General features: G+C 43.4%; 1 protein-coding gene across 1 annotated transcript in view; it reads left to right on the top strand.

Annotated features, from left to right (window-relative positions):
- The window catches only part of abca4a (ATP-binding cassette, sub-family A (ABC1), member 4a), a 43,106-nt gene that overhangs the window by 23,695 nt on the left and 3,273 nt on the right, over nt 1–16,138 (top strand). Inside the window, exons 15-43 of the mRNA XM_061064989.1 lie at nt 5–227; nt 1,615–1,836; nt 2,172–2,376; nt 2,461–2,538; nt 2,681–3,415; nt 3,955–4,159; nt 4,265–4,396; nt 4,505–4,644; nt 4,788–4,925; nt 5,057–5,235; nt 5,391–5,487; nt 6,226–6,431; nt 6,781–6,835; nt 6,987–7,067; nt 9,512–9,681; nt 10,287–10,411; nt 10,508–10,606; nt 10,694–10,883; nt 11,694–11,788; nt 11,898–11,930; nt 12,601–12,706; nt 12,831–12,905; nt 13,047–13,216; nt 13,343–13,520; nt 13,704–13,819; nt 15,131–15,278; nt 15,368–15,491; nt 15,716–15,845; nt 15,968–16,088. Coding sequence (XP_060920972.1) covers nt 5–227; nt 1,615–1,836; nt 2,172–2,376; nt 2,461–2,538; nt 2,681–3,415; nt 3,955–4,159; nt 4,265–4,396; nt 4,505–4,644; nt 4,788–4,925; nt 5,057–5,235; nt 5,391–5,487; nt 6,226–6,431; nt 6,781–6,835; nt 6,987–7,067; nt 9,512–9,681; nt 10,287–10,411; nt 10,508–10,606; nt 10,694–10,883; nt 11,694–11,788; nt 11,898–11,930; nt 12,601–12,706; nt 12,831–12,905; nt 13,047–13,216; nt 13,343–13,520; nt 13,704–13,819; nt 15,131–15,278; nt 15,368–15,491; nt 15,716–15,845; nt 15,968–16,088 — 4,576 coding nt within the window. The remainder of the gene's footprint in view (nt 1–4; nt 228–1,614; nt 1,837–2,171; nt 2,377–2,460; nt 2,539–2,680; nt 3,416–3,954; nt 4,160–4,264; nt 4,397–4,504; nt 4,645–4,787; nt 4,926–5,056; nt 5,236–5,390; nt 5,488–6,225; nt 6,432–6,780; nt 6,836–6,986; nt 7,068–9,511; nt 9,682–10,286; nt 10,412–10,507; nt 10,607–10,693; nt 10,884–11,693; nt 11,789–11,897; nt 11,931–12,600; nt 12,707–12,830; nt 12,906–13,046; nt 13,217–13,342; nt 13,521–13,703; nt 13,820–15,130; nt 15,279–15,367; nt 15,492–15,715; nt 15,846–15,967; nt 16,089–16,138) is intronic.

Genomic DNA, 16,138 nt, shown 5'->3' with positions numbered 1-16,138 from the left:
CCAGCTTCATGCTGACGCTGAACCGCTGTTTCCCCGTCTTCATGGTGCTGGCCTGGGTCTACTCCGTGTCCATGATAGTGAAAAGTATCGTCCTGGAGAAGGAGCTCCGCCTGAAGGAGACCATGAAGGCCATCGGGGTCACTAACGGTGTCATCTGGTCCACCTGGTTTATCGACAGCTTCCTGATGATGGGCACCAGCACCGCCCTCCTCACCGCCATCATCATGGTGAGGAAGGACTTATGCAGACCACAAACAAAGGACCCACATTTTGTGGGTCGGTAGACACTCAGGTTACCCAAATATATGTTCAGAAACATTTTCAGAATATATCCCCTTTAAGGTTTGTGTTGGATTGGATGAAGATGTTGCACCCATGATAAGACCAGGACTCTGTCTTCCGTTTGGCAACTTTATTCTTCCCGGTGCTGTATTTCTTAAGAAGCATCGGGTCCTCACAACAAAAACGACATACATACATGCGCATTCATCTCTTGACCACGACCATTTACGTCACCTCTGCAGGCAGGCCGATGACGTCATATATCAAAACCTAAAATTAAAAGAGTTAATAACAGCTTTTTAATTTCTGTGGCGCTGGTGGTACAGTGGTTAGTGCGCGCGCCCCATGTATAGAGGCTGTAGTCCTCAACACGGGTGTCCCGGGTTCGCCCGTGGCTCCTTTCCCGCATGTCATTCCCCACTCTCTCTCTCTCCCTGATTTCCAACTCTATCCACTGTCCTGTCGCTACATTAAAGGCACAAAAAGCCCAAAAATAAATCTTAAAAAAAACAACAACTTTAATTTCTGTGTAAATTAACATGAAATTACAGTACCTGTATGTTTTTTTAATTAACAAATGAAACAAATGTGAAATAATATTATATACAGTACTTTCTAACTTATAGTGTAGTGTGCTTTCTTCTGTCAAATTGAATTGCATACAAATATTTCTAAGACATTTACTGCAAAACCAGACACTAAGATTTTAAAATACTATAATTCCACAGTTTGATCGTTTTAGTTTCCTCTCTCCTGTTTAACCTCTGTGAAGTCTTTTTAATGATCGTGTATCTGAATGTAAATGTGGAGATATCACCCTGACTGTGAATCATTACCTCATCTCTCACCTTGAGGAATGAGCTGATAAAAGTTCTCCTCTGATGGCGTTTGGATGAATCATTAATGCGCCGAGCTGTGAACACGGTGACATCATGAGAGTTATGTCAACAGCTCTGCAGGAAGGAGCGGGCTCAATGATTTACTGTCTTTTGGGCTTTCAAAGTCGGGAGTCGACACTTTAGTGTTCAGACAGAATCTCAGCAGGTGTGTAGATACAGAGAGGGGCTGTAGTGCCCTCTAGTGGACAACTTGATTAATGCAGTGTTTTAATCAGAATAAGAATCAGCAAGGCCGTAGCCTAATAATGCCATAATATCGACATGTTTCATGCTGCAATATTAATATTTCTCCATGGCTGCTACTTTCAGGGCCTCATACCTTTTTACCTGGTTAGCCTTGCTGTCCCCCTCCCTCATCAAACTGAGTCTGAACATCCAGCGTCCTGCAGCTGAATCATGGCCCTTAACGTGTTTCTCCGTCTCTGTTCTTTAGGGAGGAAGGGTCCTGAACTACAGCAACCCCGTCATCCTCTTCCTCTTCCTGCTCACCTTCACTACAGCTACCATCATGCAATGCTTCCTCCTCAGCGTCTTCTTCAACCAGGCCAACCTGGCGGCGGCCTGCTGCGGCATCGTTTACTTCGCCCTCTACCTGCCGCACATCTTCTGCTTCGCCTGGCAGGAGCACATCACCAAGGACATGAAGATCCTGGTGGTGGGTGTCACTGCGGACCTGACAGTAACAGATTTAGATCAGTTGGTAGATTACATGCTCCAGGTTCAGAGGTTTTAAGTCCACACTGAATCCTCCGGAGTTCATGCAAGAGAGGGATGATGTCCTGCACATACGCAAAACCTCCCCTTACTGCAGGTCGTCCATCGGGTCAGTCCGAGGGCCGGGGTCCCAGTAGCTGAGAAATAAACACATAAGCAGTTAAAAAAGTTATGATGAGGACAAAGAGTTAAAACAATAAAATCAATTTATCACTAAAGATGGTTTAGTCTTTAGATGTAAAACAAAGAGGATTTTGTCTTTTCCTTTCCCCTCAGAGTCTTCTGTCTCAGGTGGCTTTTGGCTTCGGGACGGAGTACCTGTCCAGGTACGAGGAGCAGGGTCTGGGTCTGCAGTGGGACAACATCGAGACGAGTCCTCTGGAGGGGGACGAGTTCTCCTTCCTCACCTCCATCTGCATGATGGGCCTGGACACGATGCTGTACGCCGTGCTCGCCTGGTACCTGGACAACGTCTTCCCTGGTTGGTGCATTAGACGTTCATTCTTTGATTTCTTCACATTTTCACCAAAGTTAACCTGTTGAATATGTACTTCTTAAATCTCAGGTCAGTATGGAATCAGCCGGCCGTTTTATTTCCCGTTCCTCCCCTGTTATTGGCTCAACAGTGTGGCTCCCGCTTCAGGTGATCTTCTCTCGGGTTAGGGTTAAACTAAAGGAAAGAAAAGTGTACATTTATATGTTTGATAGTAAATCTCAGCCCTGAGACCGCCTCAGAATAATTCATTTATTTTTATTTTCCAAATGTGACAACAATCTGGGTTTAGATAAAAACGGCTTTTCTAACCTGAAGAACAAGGAGCAGCAGAAAAAAGAGAAGGAGGAGGACCAAATTCAAGACCAGGAGAAAGTCCAGGAGAAGAAACGAGAAGGGACGAAAGACCAGGAGGAAAACCATGAGCAGGAGAGAAATCACCAAGAGAGGCCAAGGACGGCAGAAAAAGAGCAGGAGAGACCTCAGACTCTGGACAAGGAGCAGGAGAGACCTCAGACTCTGGACAAGGAGCAGGAGAGACCTCAGACTCTGGACAAAGATCAGGATCAGGAGAGACCTCAGACTGTGGATAAGGATCAGGATCAGGAGAGACCTCAGACTGTGGACAAGGAGCAGGAGAGACCTCAGACTGTGGATAAGGATCAGGATCAGGAGAGACCTCAGACTGTGGACAAGGAGCAGGAGAGACCTCAGACTCTGGACAAGGATCAGGAGAGACCTCAGATTCTGGACAAGGATCAGGAGAGACCTCAGATTCTTGACAAGGATCAGGAGAGACCTCAGATTCTGGACAAGGATCAGGAGAGACCTCAGACTGTGGACAAGGATCAGGAGAGACCTCAGACTGTGGACAAGGATCAGGAGAGACCTCAGACTGTGGACAAGGAGCAGGAGAGACGGCGGATTCTGGAGAAGAAGGCATCATGTGAACACCAGGCTCAGCGTGAGAGGATGGAGAGACAGATACAGGGCGAGGAGGAGGAGGAGGAGGAGGAGGAGAAAGACGGTATGATATTCATGTTTACTACTGGTTTTACTGGTACTAGTTCTAAGTCTGTCCTTCAGTTTTGATGGTGCACTTTAGTTCCACCTGTTATCAGTTTCATATCTCATTATGTGTGCTGGAGTTTTATTTCTCACGCAGGCAAACATGTTTTTTTATGTCCTCCCAGCCACTCTTTATTTGCTCCCACTTTCTCTCCACCTGTCACATTCAATGTGTGTGAACTCAGAGTCCTTGTGTGTGTGTGTGTGTGTGTGTGTGTGTGTGTGTGTGTGTGTGAGCTTCAGTTTCATGCTGAGTTAATAAGTGATAGATACAGTTTTTTCACACATTCCAGCCTCCTGATCTCAGCCGTCTCTTACCTCTTTTATAAACATGAGAAACTAAACTCTACTTTTGTCTCAGAATCAGAACGGATTTTTAAACAAACTCATGCAAATCATTTATTTTTTAGGTTTGGTGCAAGACAACGACAATCAAACAGATTCAAACACCTGCACTACATGAATACAAAGAGGACTTTTACAGCGCAGGGTCCTGAGGGTTCCTCATATCTTTGCTGTTTTCAGGTCATCAGTTCTTCGAAGCAGAGCCAGCCGATCTGGTGAAAGGTGTTTGTATCCAGGATCTGGTCAAAGTGTTCAGCGGCAGCTCCACACCGGCGGTGGATGGACTCACCATCAGCTTCTATGAGAGTCAGATTACTGCTTTCCTGGGCCACAACGGAGCCGGGAAAACCACCACCATGTAGGTGCTCAGATTCTCTTCATGCAAACACACAAAGAGTGATCTTCTTAGAGTGACATAAAGCTGGGTGCATAATTAGCATAACTCTGCTCAATTCTCTCTCAGGTCCATCCTGACAGGTATGTTCCCTCCCACCTCTGGAACAGCCAACATCTACGGAAATGACATCCGCACAGACATGGACGCCGTGCGTCAGTCTCTGGGGATGTGTCCCCAACACAACATCCTTTTTCACCAGTATGTCTCTCCAAACACCTTTTTGAAATAGTTATTATGAATACATAGACTGTGATGCAAGTAAAAAAAGGAAGCACATCTTTCCCTCCTCCTCTGGTTTTCTGTCAGTATGACTGTGGCGGAGCACATCCTCTTCTACTCGCTGCTGAAAGGCCGTGCGCTGGCGGAGGCCCAGGAGGAGGTGGAGAACATGCTGCAGGATCTGGGTCTGCCTCACAAGAGAGACGAGCTGACGCAGAACCTCTCAGGTCTGTGTGGATGAATCCTCGTCCAAAAAAAAAGAAGAGAATAAATTGAATTTGTGTTTTTCATTCAAATAGAAAAATCCCCCTTGTGCAGAGCTGCACCCTGACACATGCAGCATCAGTATTTATAAATGTTTTGATTCCAGGGGGCATGCAGAGGAAGTTGTCCGTAGCCTTGGCGTTTGTAGGAGGAGCTAAGGTGGTGATTCTGGATGAGCCCACCTCAGGTGTGGACCCCTACTCCAGACGCTCCATCTGGGACCTGCTGCTGAAATACCGTGCAGGTATACTGACACCTGCTGGCTAGAGGAGGAAGTAGAGGAGGAAGTAGAGGGATAGAAGGTGTTGTGGTTTGTGGTGATGTTCTGCATTATTTAGATCAGGGGTGGGAAACTCGCTCTGTCTGATGTTTCAGGACGTACAGTGATCATGTCGACCCACCACATGGACGAGGCCAACCTGCTGAGCGACCGCGTGGCCATCATCTCTCAGGGTCGTCTTCACTGCTGCGGCTCGCCCATCTTCCTCAAAAAACGCTTCGGAGCCGGATTCTACCTGACTCTGGTGCGACGGGTGAAACCTGAAGCTCGGAAGGTGGGAGGACATGAAAACCAAGAATTGTTGATGTTTATCTCGTCTACAGTTGCTCTAAATGTCAAAGAATATAATTTTTAAAGGATCAATCAGTGAAACAGTGTTCAGGTCAGGAGATGGTGAATAATGTTCTTGGCTGACATGTCGTCCTCCAGGTGAGCTGTGACTGTACGAAGGACTGCTCCTGTAAGTGTTCCAAGTGTTCAAAGTTTAAAGCAGACCAGGAGAAGAAGCTGGACCGGCAGCTGGAGGGTAAGCTCTGCGTTAGTTTCATTACATATTTTAGATACTTCAGTGATAATGCAATGGAGCTGAACATGCTTGATCTTTAATATATTGAGGAGTCTAAATGTATAAAAGGTACAAAAAGTAGAGGAATTGCTAACTGGCTTCAGCTGGACTCCTTTGATGAAAACGTGAAAAGTGTGCTATCACTAGAATCCATCACCATGACTTCATGCAGTCAGAGGGGTAGTGAGGCCAACAGCAGGATACCCCGCCCTGATGGAGTCTAGACCCTGGTGCTGGTGGTGATACCTCCCTTAATGGAGTCTAGACCCTGGTGGTGCTGTTGATACCCCCCTGATGGAGTCTAGACCCTGGTGCTGGTGGTGATACCCCCCTTAATGGAGTCTAGACCCTGGTGGTGCTGTTGATACCCCCCTGATAGAGTCTAGACCCTGGTGGTGGTGTGTACCCTCCTGATGGAGTCTAGACCCTGGTGGTGGTGTGTACCCCCCTGATGGAGTCTAGACCCTGGTGGTGGTGGTGATACCCCCCTGATGGAGTCTAGACCCTGGTGGTGGTGTTGATAGAAGAAAGCATGTTTAGACATACCTATGTGTCGTCAGATATTCTTTCTGTACCTCTTTACAGTCCTAGTTGGAGAACGAGGGAGATACAAGATGGCCGTTTGATTTATGAATCACACAAACAAACAAAGTAATGTTTGATAAACGTCTAAAGAAAGAATCTTTCTCTCACCTCCAGGTAACATCGAGACCATAACAACCCTGATCAATCATCACGTGCCGCAGGCTCGTCTCATCGAGGCCATCGGTCAGGAGCTGACCTACCTGCTGCCTAACAGGAACTTCCAGCCCCGAGCGTACGCCAGTCTGTTCAGGGAGCTGGAGGAGACGCTGGTGGACATTGGCCTCAGCAGCTTCGGCGTGTCCGACACGTCGCTGGAGGAGGTGCGTGGAAGTATTACCTGCAGAAATGTGTTTGAGATGTTACAAACAAAGGTCAGAAAAGTAATTAATGTTTATGAATGATAATGCAAATGTAAAAGGAGACGATACATCAAACAGACATTTTTAATGATTTATTGAAGTAGAAATTATGTTTTCATTTTCAGAGCTGAATGTCCCGTTAATAACAAACACATACGAGTGTAATGAGAGTTTTATTAAAGCGATCTGTCACACAGGCGCCGCCTGACGTTCACCTTCACACTGATTAGGTTCTGTTCATGACGCTTTCTAATCAACAGCATCTGTTCATCCGTGTTTACTCACAATAAAATCATCTGTCTCCTCCCAGATCTTCTTAAAGGTCACTGCTGATGGGAACGCAACCAACAGGAAATGTATACAAGGTACAAAATAAACTTTTTTAACTCTTTTATCTGACCTGTGTTTGTTGACTCTGTGATGAGCTGCATGTCTGCATGTGTGGTTGTGTCTCTGCACCTCTCTCTCTCTCTCTCTCTTTTGTATTTTCACACTTTAACTTTCTGACTCTCTCAGAGAAGAAATCATTGCAGCACATCTTTGGCACGTTGCTCTGTGGATTCAACAGAGTGGCTATTAATCTGGAACCTGAGAAAGGTGACAATCAGCTTAAAGCTCTGGACAAATGCTGCTGCTGCTGCTTCTGCTGATGCTCAGGGAAAAACACATCTGTGTTTAGTTTGACAGAATTCACAGATGATTAGATGTTGTTAGAAGAAAACTACACAACCTTCATTTAATAAACACAAGATGTAAACTAATAAAATCACAAGATAGTTCAAGATGGAAAGATGGAAAATGGATACAGATTTCATGTCTGTATGTTAAAGGCTAAAACCAGTTAGCTTAGCTACTGAGTACTTGTTTATGGCTGCAGATGAGAAAGTCTTTATCCAAGAGGGCATCAAGCACATGGTATCATGTTGTAACGGGTCAAAGGATTGATAGCTAGCCTGGCTCTGTCCAAATGAAACAAATCCGTCACACTACATCATTGTTATGCAACCTTATTGAAATGACAAAACTTCAGAGCTTACTCTGGTTTGAACAGAGCCCAGCTGACAGTTTCCTCCTTTGTCTTAGTGCTGAGCTAAGCTAAGCTAAGCTAACAGGTTTCTTGCATTAGCTTTAGATTTGACAAACCGACATGCAAGACTCAATCTTTGTATGTAATTTGATTACATGTCCCTTGTTACATTCCTGAAAACTTAATGTGGTAAGGTTTCTAACCAGCTGATATGTTCAACATAAACTGATCCAGAGCTCTGACTTGAAGAGCAGCTACGATGATGTAATTCATCTTAAAGGCCGGTAGAGCTCTGCTGCTAGCTGCTTTTTGATGGTCATTTTTCAGAGAATATGAATGATAATACAAAAATGTTTCTTTCACTCATGGTTAGTGGTTGGGTGAAGCCATTTATTATCAAACAATTGTGTTTGCTCTTTTTAAATCATAATGACAACAGAAACTACCCAAATGACCCTGATCAAAAGTTTACATACCCTGGAGGTTTTGGCCAGATAACATACACAGAAGTTGACACACATGGGTCTAAATGGTTACTGAAGGTAACCTGCCTCACCTGTGATCTGTTTGCTTGTAATCAGTGTGTGTGTATAAAAAGTCAGTGAGTTTCTGGGCTCCTGACAGACCCCTGCATGTTTCATCCAGTGCTGCACTGATGTTACTGGATTCCGAGCCATGGGGAAAGCAAAAGAATTATCAAAGGATCTGCGGGAGAAGGTAGTTGAACTTTATAAAACAGGAAAAGGATATAAAAAGATATCCAAGGATTTGAGAATGTCAATTAGCAGTGTTCAAACTCTAATTAGGAAGTGGAAAATTAGGGATTCTGTTGAAACCAAGCCACGGTCAGGTAGACCAACAAAAATTCAGCCACAACTGCCAGAAAAATTGTTCGGGATGCAAAGAAAAACCTACAAATAACTTCAGCTGACATACAGGACTCTCTGAAAAAAAGTGGTGTGGCTGTTTCAAGATGCACAATAAGGAGGCACTTGAAGAAAAATGGGCTGCATGGTTGAGTCGCCAGAAGAAAGCCATTACTACGCCAATGCCACAAAGCAGCCCGCTTACAATACGCCAAACAGCACAGAGACAAGCCTCAAAACTTCTGGAACAAAGTTATTTGGAGTGATGAGATCAAAATGGAACTTTTTGGCCACAACCATAAACGCTACATTTGGTGAGTCAACAAGGCCTATGATGAAAAGTACACCATTCCTACTGTGAAACACGGAGGTGGATCCTGATGTTTTGGGGATGTGTGAGCTACAAAGGCACAGGGAACTTGGTCAAAATTGATGGCAAGATGAATGCAGCATGTTATCAGAAAATACTGGAGGAAAATTTGCACTCATCAGCCCGGAAGCTGAGCATGGGGCGTACTTGGACGTTCCAACATGACAATGATCCAAAACACAAGGCCAAGTCGACATGTCATTGGCTACAGCAGAAAAAAGTGAAGGTTCTGGAGTGGCCATCTCAGTCTCCTGACCTCAATATCATTGAGCCACATTGGGGAGATCTCAAACGTGCAGTTCATGCAAGACAGCCCAAGAATTTACAGGAACTGGAGGCTTTTTGCCAAGAAGAATGGGCAGCTTTACCATCTGAGAAAATTAAGTGCCTCACCCACAACTACCACAAAAGACTTCAAGCTGTAATTGATGTCAAAGGGGGCAATACACGGTATTAAGAACTAGGGTATGTAAACTTTTGATCAGGGTAATTTGGGTAGTTTCTGTTGTCATTATGATTTAAAAAGAGCAAACACAATTGTTTGATAATAAATGGCTTCACCCAACCATTAACCATGAGTGAAAGAAAAGTTTTTGTATTATCATTCATATTCTCTGAAAAATGACCAAAAAATCACAAATTCTGCCAGGGTATGTAAACTTATGAGCACAACTGTATGAACGTTTGTCCCGCAGGCTGGCTTTTTAAATGTAGAAAACAACACAACACGTTAACTCAGACTGAATATTTTGACCTGAGCTCTTTACTGCAAACACAGATGGGGTTTTGCAAGCCAATGGTCAGGGTCTATGTGATGTCCCAGGAGGTTCTGATGGCAGGGGATCGTACCAGGTCAGAGGTCTTCAGCTGACAATCAAACAGTTCCTCGCTCTGCTGATAAAGAGGCTGCAACACGCCACACGCTCCTTTAAGGACTTCCTCGCCCAGGTAACCTCGCCGCCCTGAAATGGATTTTACACAATCTTGTGTGAGATATCTTTACAACCTTTGTGTGTTTCTGTTGGGTGTGTTTTGTATTTACTTGAGTAAAATCAAGATTTAAAAAAGATTTCAATCTAATAAAAAAAGCAACATTTCAGAAAAAGAAACATTTCCCGATGTCAAATATCACAAAACACATCAACTTTCAAAAACCAAAACATATCATTCAGAGGCCATATTTCACAAAACCTATAAACCTTTCAGAAGAACGATAACCAAAAGCAAAACATTGGAACAATTCATAAAAAACACCCAAACATATCTGAATACACTACATTTGCCAAAAAACAAACAAACATGTCCAAGAACGTAATATTTACCAAAACACCATGGTATTAAAGGTCACATATTCTCCTCCTCTCCAATCAGTGTAAATAAGTCTCAGAGCTCCTCAAAACATGTGTGTGAAGTTTCTTGTTCTAAATCCACTCTGATCCTGTATTTGATCATGTATATAAACCCCTCTATTTCAGCCCTGCTCAGAACAGGCTGTTTCTGTGTCTGTACCTTTAAATGTAAATGAGCTGTGTCTGCATCTCTAACTTTTAAAGATCGTGCTGCCGGCCAGTTTTGTCTTCTTGGCACTCACCTTCACTCTGATTGTTCCACCGTTCGGGGAGTATCCGAGTCTGACTCTCAGTCCGTGGATGTACGGGAGACAGTACACCTTCTTCAGGTGGGCAGAATGAACACAAGGTCCCCTGACACTATTTAGCAGTTATAAAGAGCTTAAATATGCAACACGTTTTATTTATTTTTTCCTCTGCTGCAGTAATGAGCGTCCGTTGGATGCTCAGATGAGATATTTTGGGGAAGTGTTGTTGGACAAACCCGGTTTTGGGACTCGCTGCATGGCCGAAGAACCTCTGGAGTGAGTCACCTTGCACACATTTAGATCCTTTGTCCAGAAATTTCTAACTGTATTTTTAAAATTTTTATCAACTGCTCCTGCTTTTAGAGATTTCCCGTGTAACAACATTACCACAGAGTGGGAGATGGGCCTGGTTAACCCGGTCCTGATCAACATGCTGGCCGGTCCCGAGTGGGACGCCCTCAGACCGTCTCCAGACTGTCAATGCAGCACACCCAGGAAACTCACGATGTTGCCTGTGTGTCCTGAGGGGGCGGGAGGTCTGCCACCTCCGCAGGTAGAGCAATGTGCAATATTGAACATTATATAGTAATCGTTTGCTGCATTTTGAACACTTTGAAGGCATCCAAAAGCTTTTTCAGTTGTCCAATCAAGTGAGTATATCAAATGTCAATCTAAGGGGTTATAAAAGCATTCAGGAGTTTTTCTGTGACAGAGAGAGAAATGGTCTGCGTTAAAAAATCTGTTTCAGAGATGATTAAAGACATTGCTAATGAGGGCTTAGAAAAGGTGGGTCCAATCAAAGATTACTCCAGGGTTTTTGGCCTTGTCTTCGGTATGATTGGAGATGGATAGACAGTAACTCCCTCAGAGATTTTTACCCCAAATAATTGACTTCCATGTTGTTGTTATAAGATGTAAAGAGCTGTGTGATATCCATACTTTAATGCCATATAAGGACAAACTTATCAATGATGCTAACATCATTGGGAGGCGTAGAGAGGTATATCAGCGTGTCATCAGCATAGCAATGACTTATCCATGGAGCTTACATCCTCAGGGGGCGTAGAGGGGTATAGTAGGGTGTCATCAGCATAACAATGACTTATCAATGGGGCCTACATCATCGGGGATTTAGAGGGGTATAGTAGGGTGTCATCAGCATAACAATGACGTATCCATGGGGCTGAAATCATCGGGGTTGTAGAGGGGTATAGTAGGGTGTCATCAGCATAACAATTACTTATCAATGGGGTTTACATCATCGGGGGCTGTAGAGGAGTATAGTAGGGTGTCATCAGCATAGCAACAAAAGTCTGCGGATTAAGATGCATATTAAAGTATGTTGTGTTTTTTTGGCCATCAGAGGATCCAGTCTACAGGAGATGTTCTCATGGACCTCACAGGCAGGAACATCTCGGATTACCTTGTGAAGACTTACCCCAGCCTCATCAGAACCAGGTCTAAGATCCCCACACCTATTCAAAAGGAATAACTTGCTCAGTGACCCAAAAGCAAAGTTGTGTTTTGAGGTATTTAAATATTTAAATATTTTTCTATCATTTTGCAGCTTGAAGAGCAAATATTGGGTGAACGAACAAAGGTACGTTTATATCCAATTTCTTTAGAAAGATTAACAGATTAACACAAGGTTTAAATTATAGACCACCTACTGTGACGGTCACCTGTTGGTTTTTTTGGACTAAAGTTTTCTAATCCTGACTTTGCCTTTTCCTGTGGCCATCTTTGTTTTTGACCCAGTAGAGAAAATATTGGAGACAAGGTTGGATATGCATGGCTACACGTCTGTCATGGTAAACCAGTACAGGAGTGTTGGTGGTGTCACCCCAAGTATACCTTCATTATGGGCTAATTGACTCTAAATGGGACTTTAATGAACATCATGATGTGTTGAAGAACACTTGAAACCAGAGATTGAGACCATAAACTCATTAGCAAAAATGTTACTAAGTGAAAAAATCAGCTCATATTTCCACCAGGTATCAGACTTATTTTTATAACGAGTGGATTAACCCCTACTGGACATTGGAGAGAATGCAGGTTAAAGCTTATTTACATTGGCTTACATCCCCGTCTTTTATTTACTCCTTGGTCCATATAGATTATTTTTCCTTTTAAGCACATCATAATGGATAACAGAGTGGTGTTCTTTTTTTAATGGTTGTACTGGTGAGGTATTGTTTCTAGCCGCAGTAGCTGGACATACAGTGAAGTATTAAAGATGTCAGCAGGGTTTTATTTTTTTTGTCCAGGTATGGAGGTATATCAGTGGGAGGACAGCTTCCCGTTTTAGATCTGCAGCCGAAGACCATCCAGGATGTGGCAGCACAGCTGGGACGACTGCTCAACGTTACCGGGGTATCCCTTAAAAAAAACACATTAGATACTGCCTTATACTTGATGGTTGCTATATATTTCTTTCTGTTGGTGTTTCTACCTTTCACTTTCTTTTTAATGTGGTATTTATATTTTTTTGTTCAAGGGCAAATACTCCAAACAAACTCTAAAGGACATCGGGATGTTTCTGAAATATATGGAGACCCAGAACAATGTCAAGGTGTGTCTGAAAAAGCCCAACATAACAACTAAATGAAACACACTTTATATTATTTTCACAACCAAAGTGAATTCTGTAGGTTATATAGAAAGGTGTGGGTCAATAAATAACCAAAGAGCATGGTTCACTATCTTTCTACAGGTGTGGTACAACAATAAAGGCTGGCATGCCATGGTTAGCTTCATGAATGTGGCGAACAACGCCATCCTGCGTGCTAACCTGCCCAAAGATGCTAACCTGGACAAATACGGAATCACTGCCATCAACCATCCTCTGAACCTGACCAAAGAGCAGCTCTCTGAGATCACCGTGTGAGTAACCAGCGACAGGATGTTTTGAAAAGATTGAACCTCTTCTTGGTGGATTCACTCGTTTAGATCTGTCGACATTTTGTCACAGCACTTTTAGCTGAAGATTTTGCTTTGTCCGTCTTCCAGCCTCACCACCTCAGTGGACGCCGTGGTGGCCATCTGCGTCATCTTCGCCATGTCCTTCGTTCCAGCCAGCTTCGTCCTCTATTTAATCCAGGAAAGGGTGACCCAGGCCAAACACCTCCAGTTTGTCAGTGGCGTCAGTCCGTTGGTGTACTGGATGGCCAACTTTCTCTGGGACATGGTACACCTACACCGACACCTCCAGAGATCTATATCAAAGCAAACAGCAGATTTCTCAAACAGTCAAGAGCATGTAGTGTTGATGTTAATAACAAGAACACTGTTTAAAACACCAGAATGTCTAGAAGTGTACACCTCAGCTTCATAAACACTAACATCTGTTATAACTGTGTTCCTCTCACAGCTGAATTACTCCATGAGTGCAGTGATGGTTGTTGAAATCTTCATCTTTTTTAATAAAAAGTGCTACACCTCACGCAACAACCTGCAAGCACTTATCGCCCTGCTTATGCTGTATGGGTAGGTTATGTTTTTCATTGTATTTGTCCAGACTAGGATGTAAAAAGAGACCAAACTAAAATCAAAATATCCCTGCTGCAGTTATTCTTTAGCATCTCTACCAATAATACCTGAAATTCTCTGCTAAAACTAATGATTTTCTCTTTGGTTTTTAAAAGATTTAAGGACATTTTCTTTATTTTTAGTTACTATTTGTCTGCTAGGTTAACTTCAGCCAGCAGCTCTAAAACAAACTGCCGGGGTATAATGTGATTTTTGGGGTCAAAGAATCAAATGACAACCACTAAAAGTTCTTGTTCTTGTTTTTGTTGCCGTTAGGTTCAGACTCTTGTGAAAAAAGAGAACAAAAATAGACAAGATCTCTAAAAATATCAAACACTTTTCATAAAGCGCGAGATGCTCTTTATTAAAAGAGAAAAAGTTGAAACATCGTAACCAGACTAACTTGGAGGAGAACCCGGGGTCGACCCGGATCTCGCTAGAGGGATTATTTATCCAGTCTGATCTTGGAATGCCCCAGAATCCTCCAGGAGGTGCTGGGTGCTAGGGTGAGGGATGGATGGTTGGTTGGATAGATGGTTGGATGGATGGATGGTTGGATGGATGGATGGATGGTTGGATGGATGGATGGATGGATGGATGGATGGATGGATGGTTGGATAGATGGGTGGATGGATGGATGGATGGATGGTTGAATAGTTGGTTGGATAGATGGTTGGATGGATGGTTGGATAGATGGTTGAATAGATGGTTGGATGGATGGATGGATGGATGGATGGATGGTGGAATGCATGGATGGATAGATTAATGTTTTTGTCAATGGAGTTTGGTGACTTTAAAGATTGTGATAAAATGACTGGTTCTTGTATTTAAAAAAAAAACAAGAAGGTATATCTTTGCAAGCATCCTTTCTGTAATGATGTCACACACTTAGAATAACAACCTGAGCCTATTAGGGACAAAACAACAGCTTTGAGTGGTTACACATTTGCACAGATTACACAGAAGCTCATCATCATCTATCAAGTCTGTAAAAATAAGAACCAGTTTAAAAACATCAGAGTTCCACTTTACATTCACCCTGAGAGTTTCAGCTTTCTCGCTCTGAGCTTGTGAAATATTGACTGAACCAACAGCAAATTATCTCTGAGTCGAGGGGAGATTACAAACCTAATACTCCAATCGATTCAACAACAATTGGCTGATTTGTATTTATTTTAAAGACCAATACATTATTTGTGTCTGGCATGAGATTGTGTTATTCATTATGCTGAACTGATGCTGTTCTTTGTCCCTCTCTCTGTCTCGTAGCTGGTCTGTGACCCCCATGATGTACCCCATGTCCTTCGTGTTCAGTGTTCCCAGCACAGCCTACGTCTCTCTGTCCTGTATCAACCTCTTCATCGGCATCAACAGCAGCGCCATCACCTTCATCCTCGACCTGTTCAAGGGCACCACAGTAAAAACACCGCTGTTATCTCTGTACAAATCCACCCCTCAGGTGTCTTCTATTATAATCCTTACCTTTAGTGTTGGTTTTCTCTCCAGGCTCTGTACAAGCTCAACCAGCTGTTAAAGACCGTGCTGCTCGTCTTCCCTCATTACTGCCTGGGAAGAGGGCTCATAGACATGGCCATGAACCAGGCTATGACGGATGTCTTTGCTCGCTTCGGTAATCACCATGAACACAGTCTCATATAATGTCCCTGACCGTCTCAATACTGTGAGGGATGTGGGGTCATTGGCTGCATCAGAATGGGACAGCTGACGTGCAGACAGTCCAGTCGCATCCTACTGTAGACCTTAATGTGTGTTTCAAAAACCCCTTTACACCTGATATTAAATGACATTGTTCATTATTGTCTGTGTCTGCGTGATGTTTCCTCCTCTCTTCAGGTGAGGACTACAGTCCGGACCCATTTGACTGGGACTTTATTGGGAAAAACCTTTTCTGCATGGCTGTGGAGGGATTCGTCTACTTCATCCTGAATCTTCTCCTCCAGTATCGCTTCTTCCTCGATCACTGGTACGTACAGACAAACTTAAATAACCACATTTAACAGATGTCACAGGGCTTTCACGCACGCAGAAAACTGGGATGCTGTAATATCTTGTAAAAAGAGCGAGTGCTTTATTCTCCGTTGTCAGGATCTCCGAGGGCCCAAAGCCTTTCATTCTAAACGAAGATTTAGACGTGGCTCTGGAAAGACAGCGGATCTACGAGAGTGAAAAAACCAATGATATTTTACACATCAAGGACCTAACCAAAGTGAGATGTTCTTTTAAAAAAAAAAATATGATCAATAATGGAAGAAGGAA

This window comes from Labrus mixtus, chromosome 19 (genome assembly GCF_963584025.1).
Source record: "Labrus mixtus chromosome 19, fLabMix1.1, whole genome shotgun sequence".
In the NCBI taxonomy this organism is placed as follows: Eukaryota; Metazoa; Chordata; class Actinopteri; order Labriformes; family Labridae; genus Labrus; species Labrus mixtus.
Note: the sequence above shows the minus strand (reverse complement) of the source record. Positions and strands in the feature narration are given on the sequence as shown.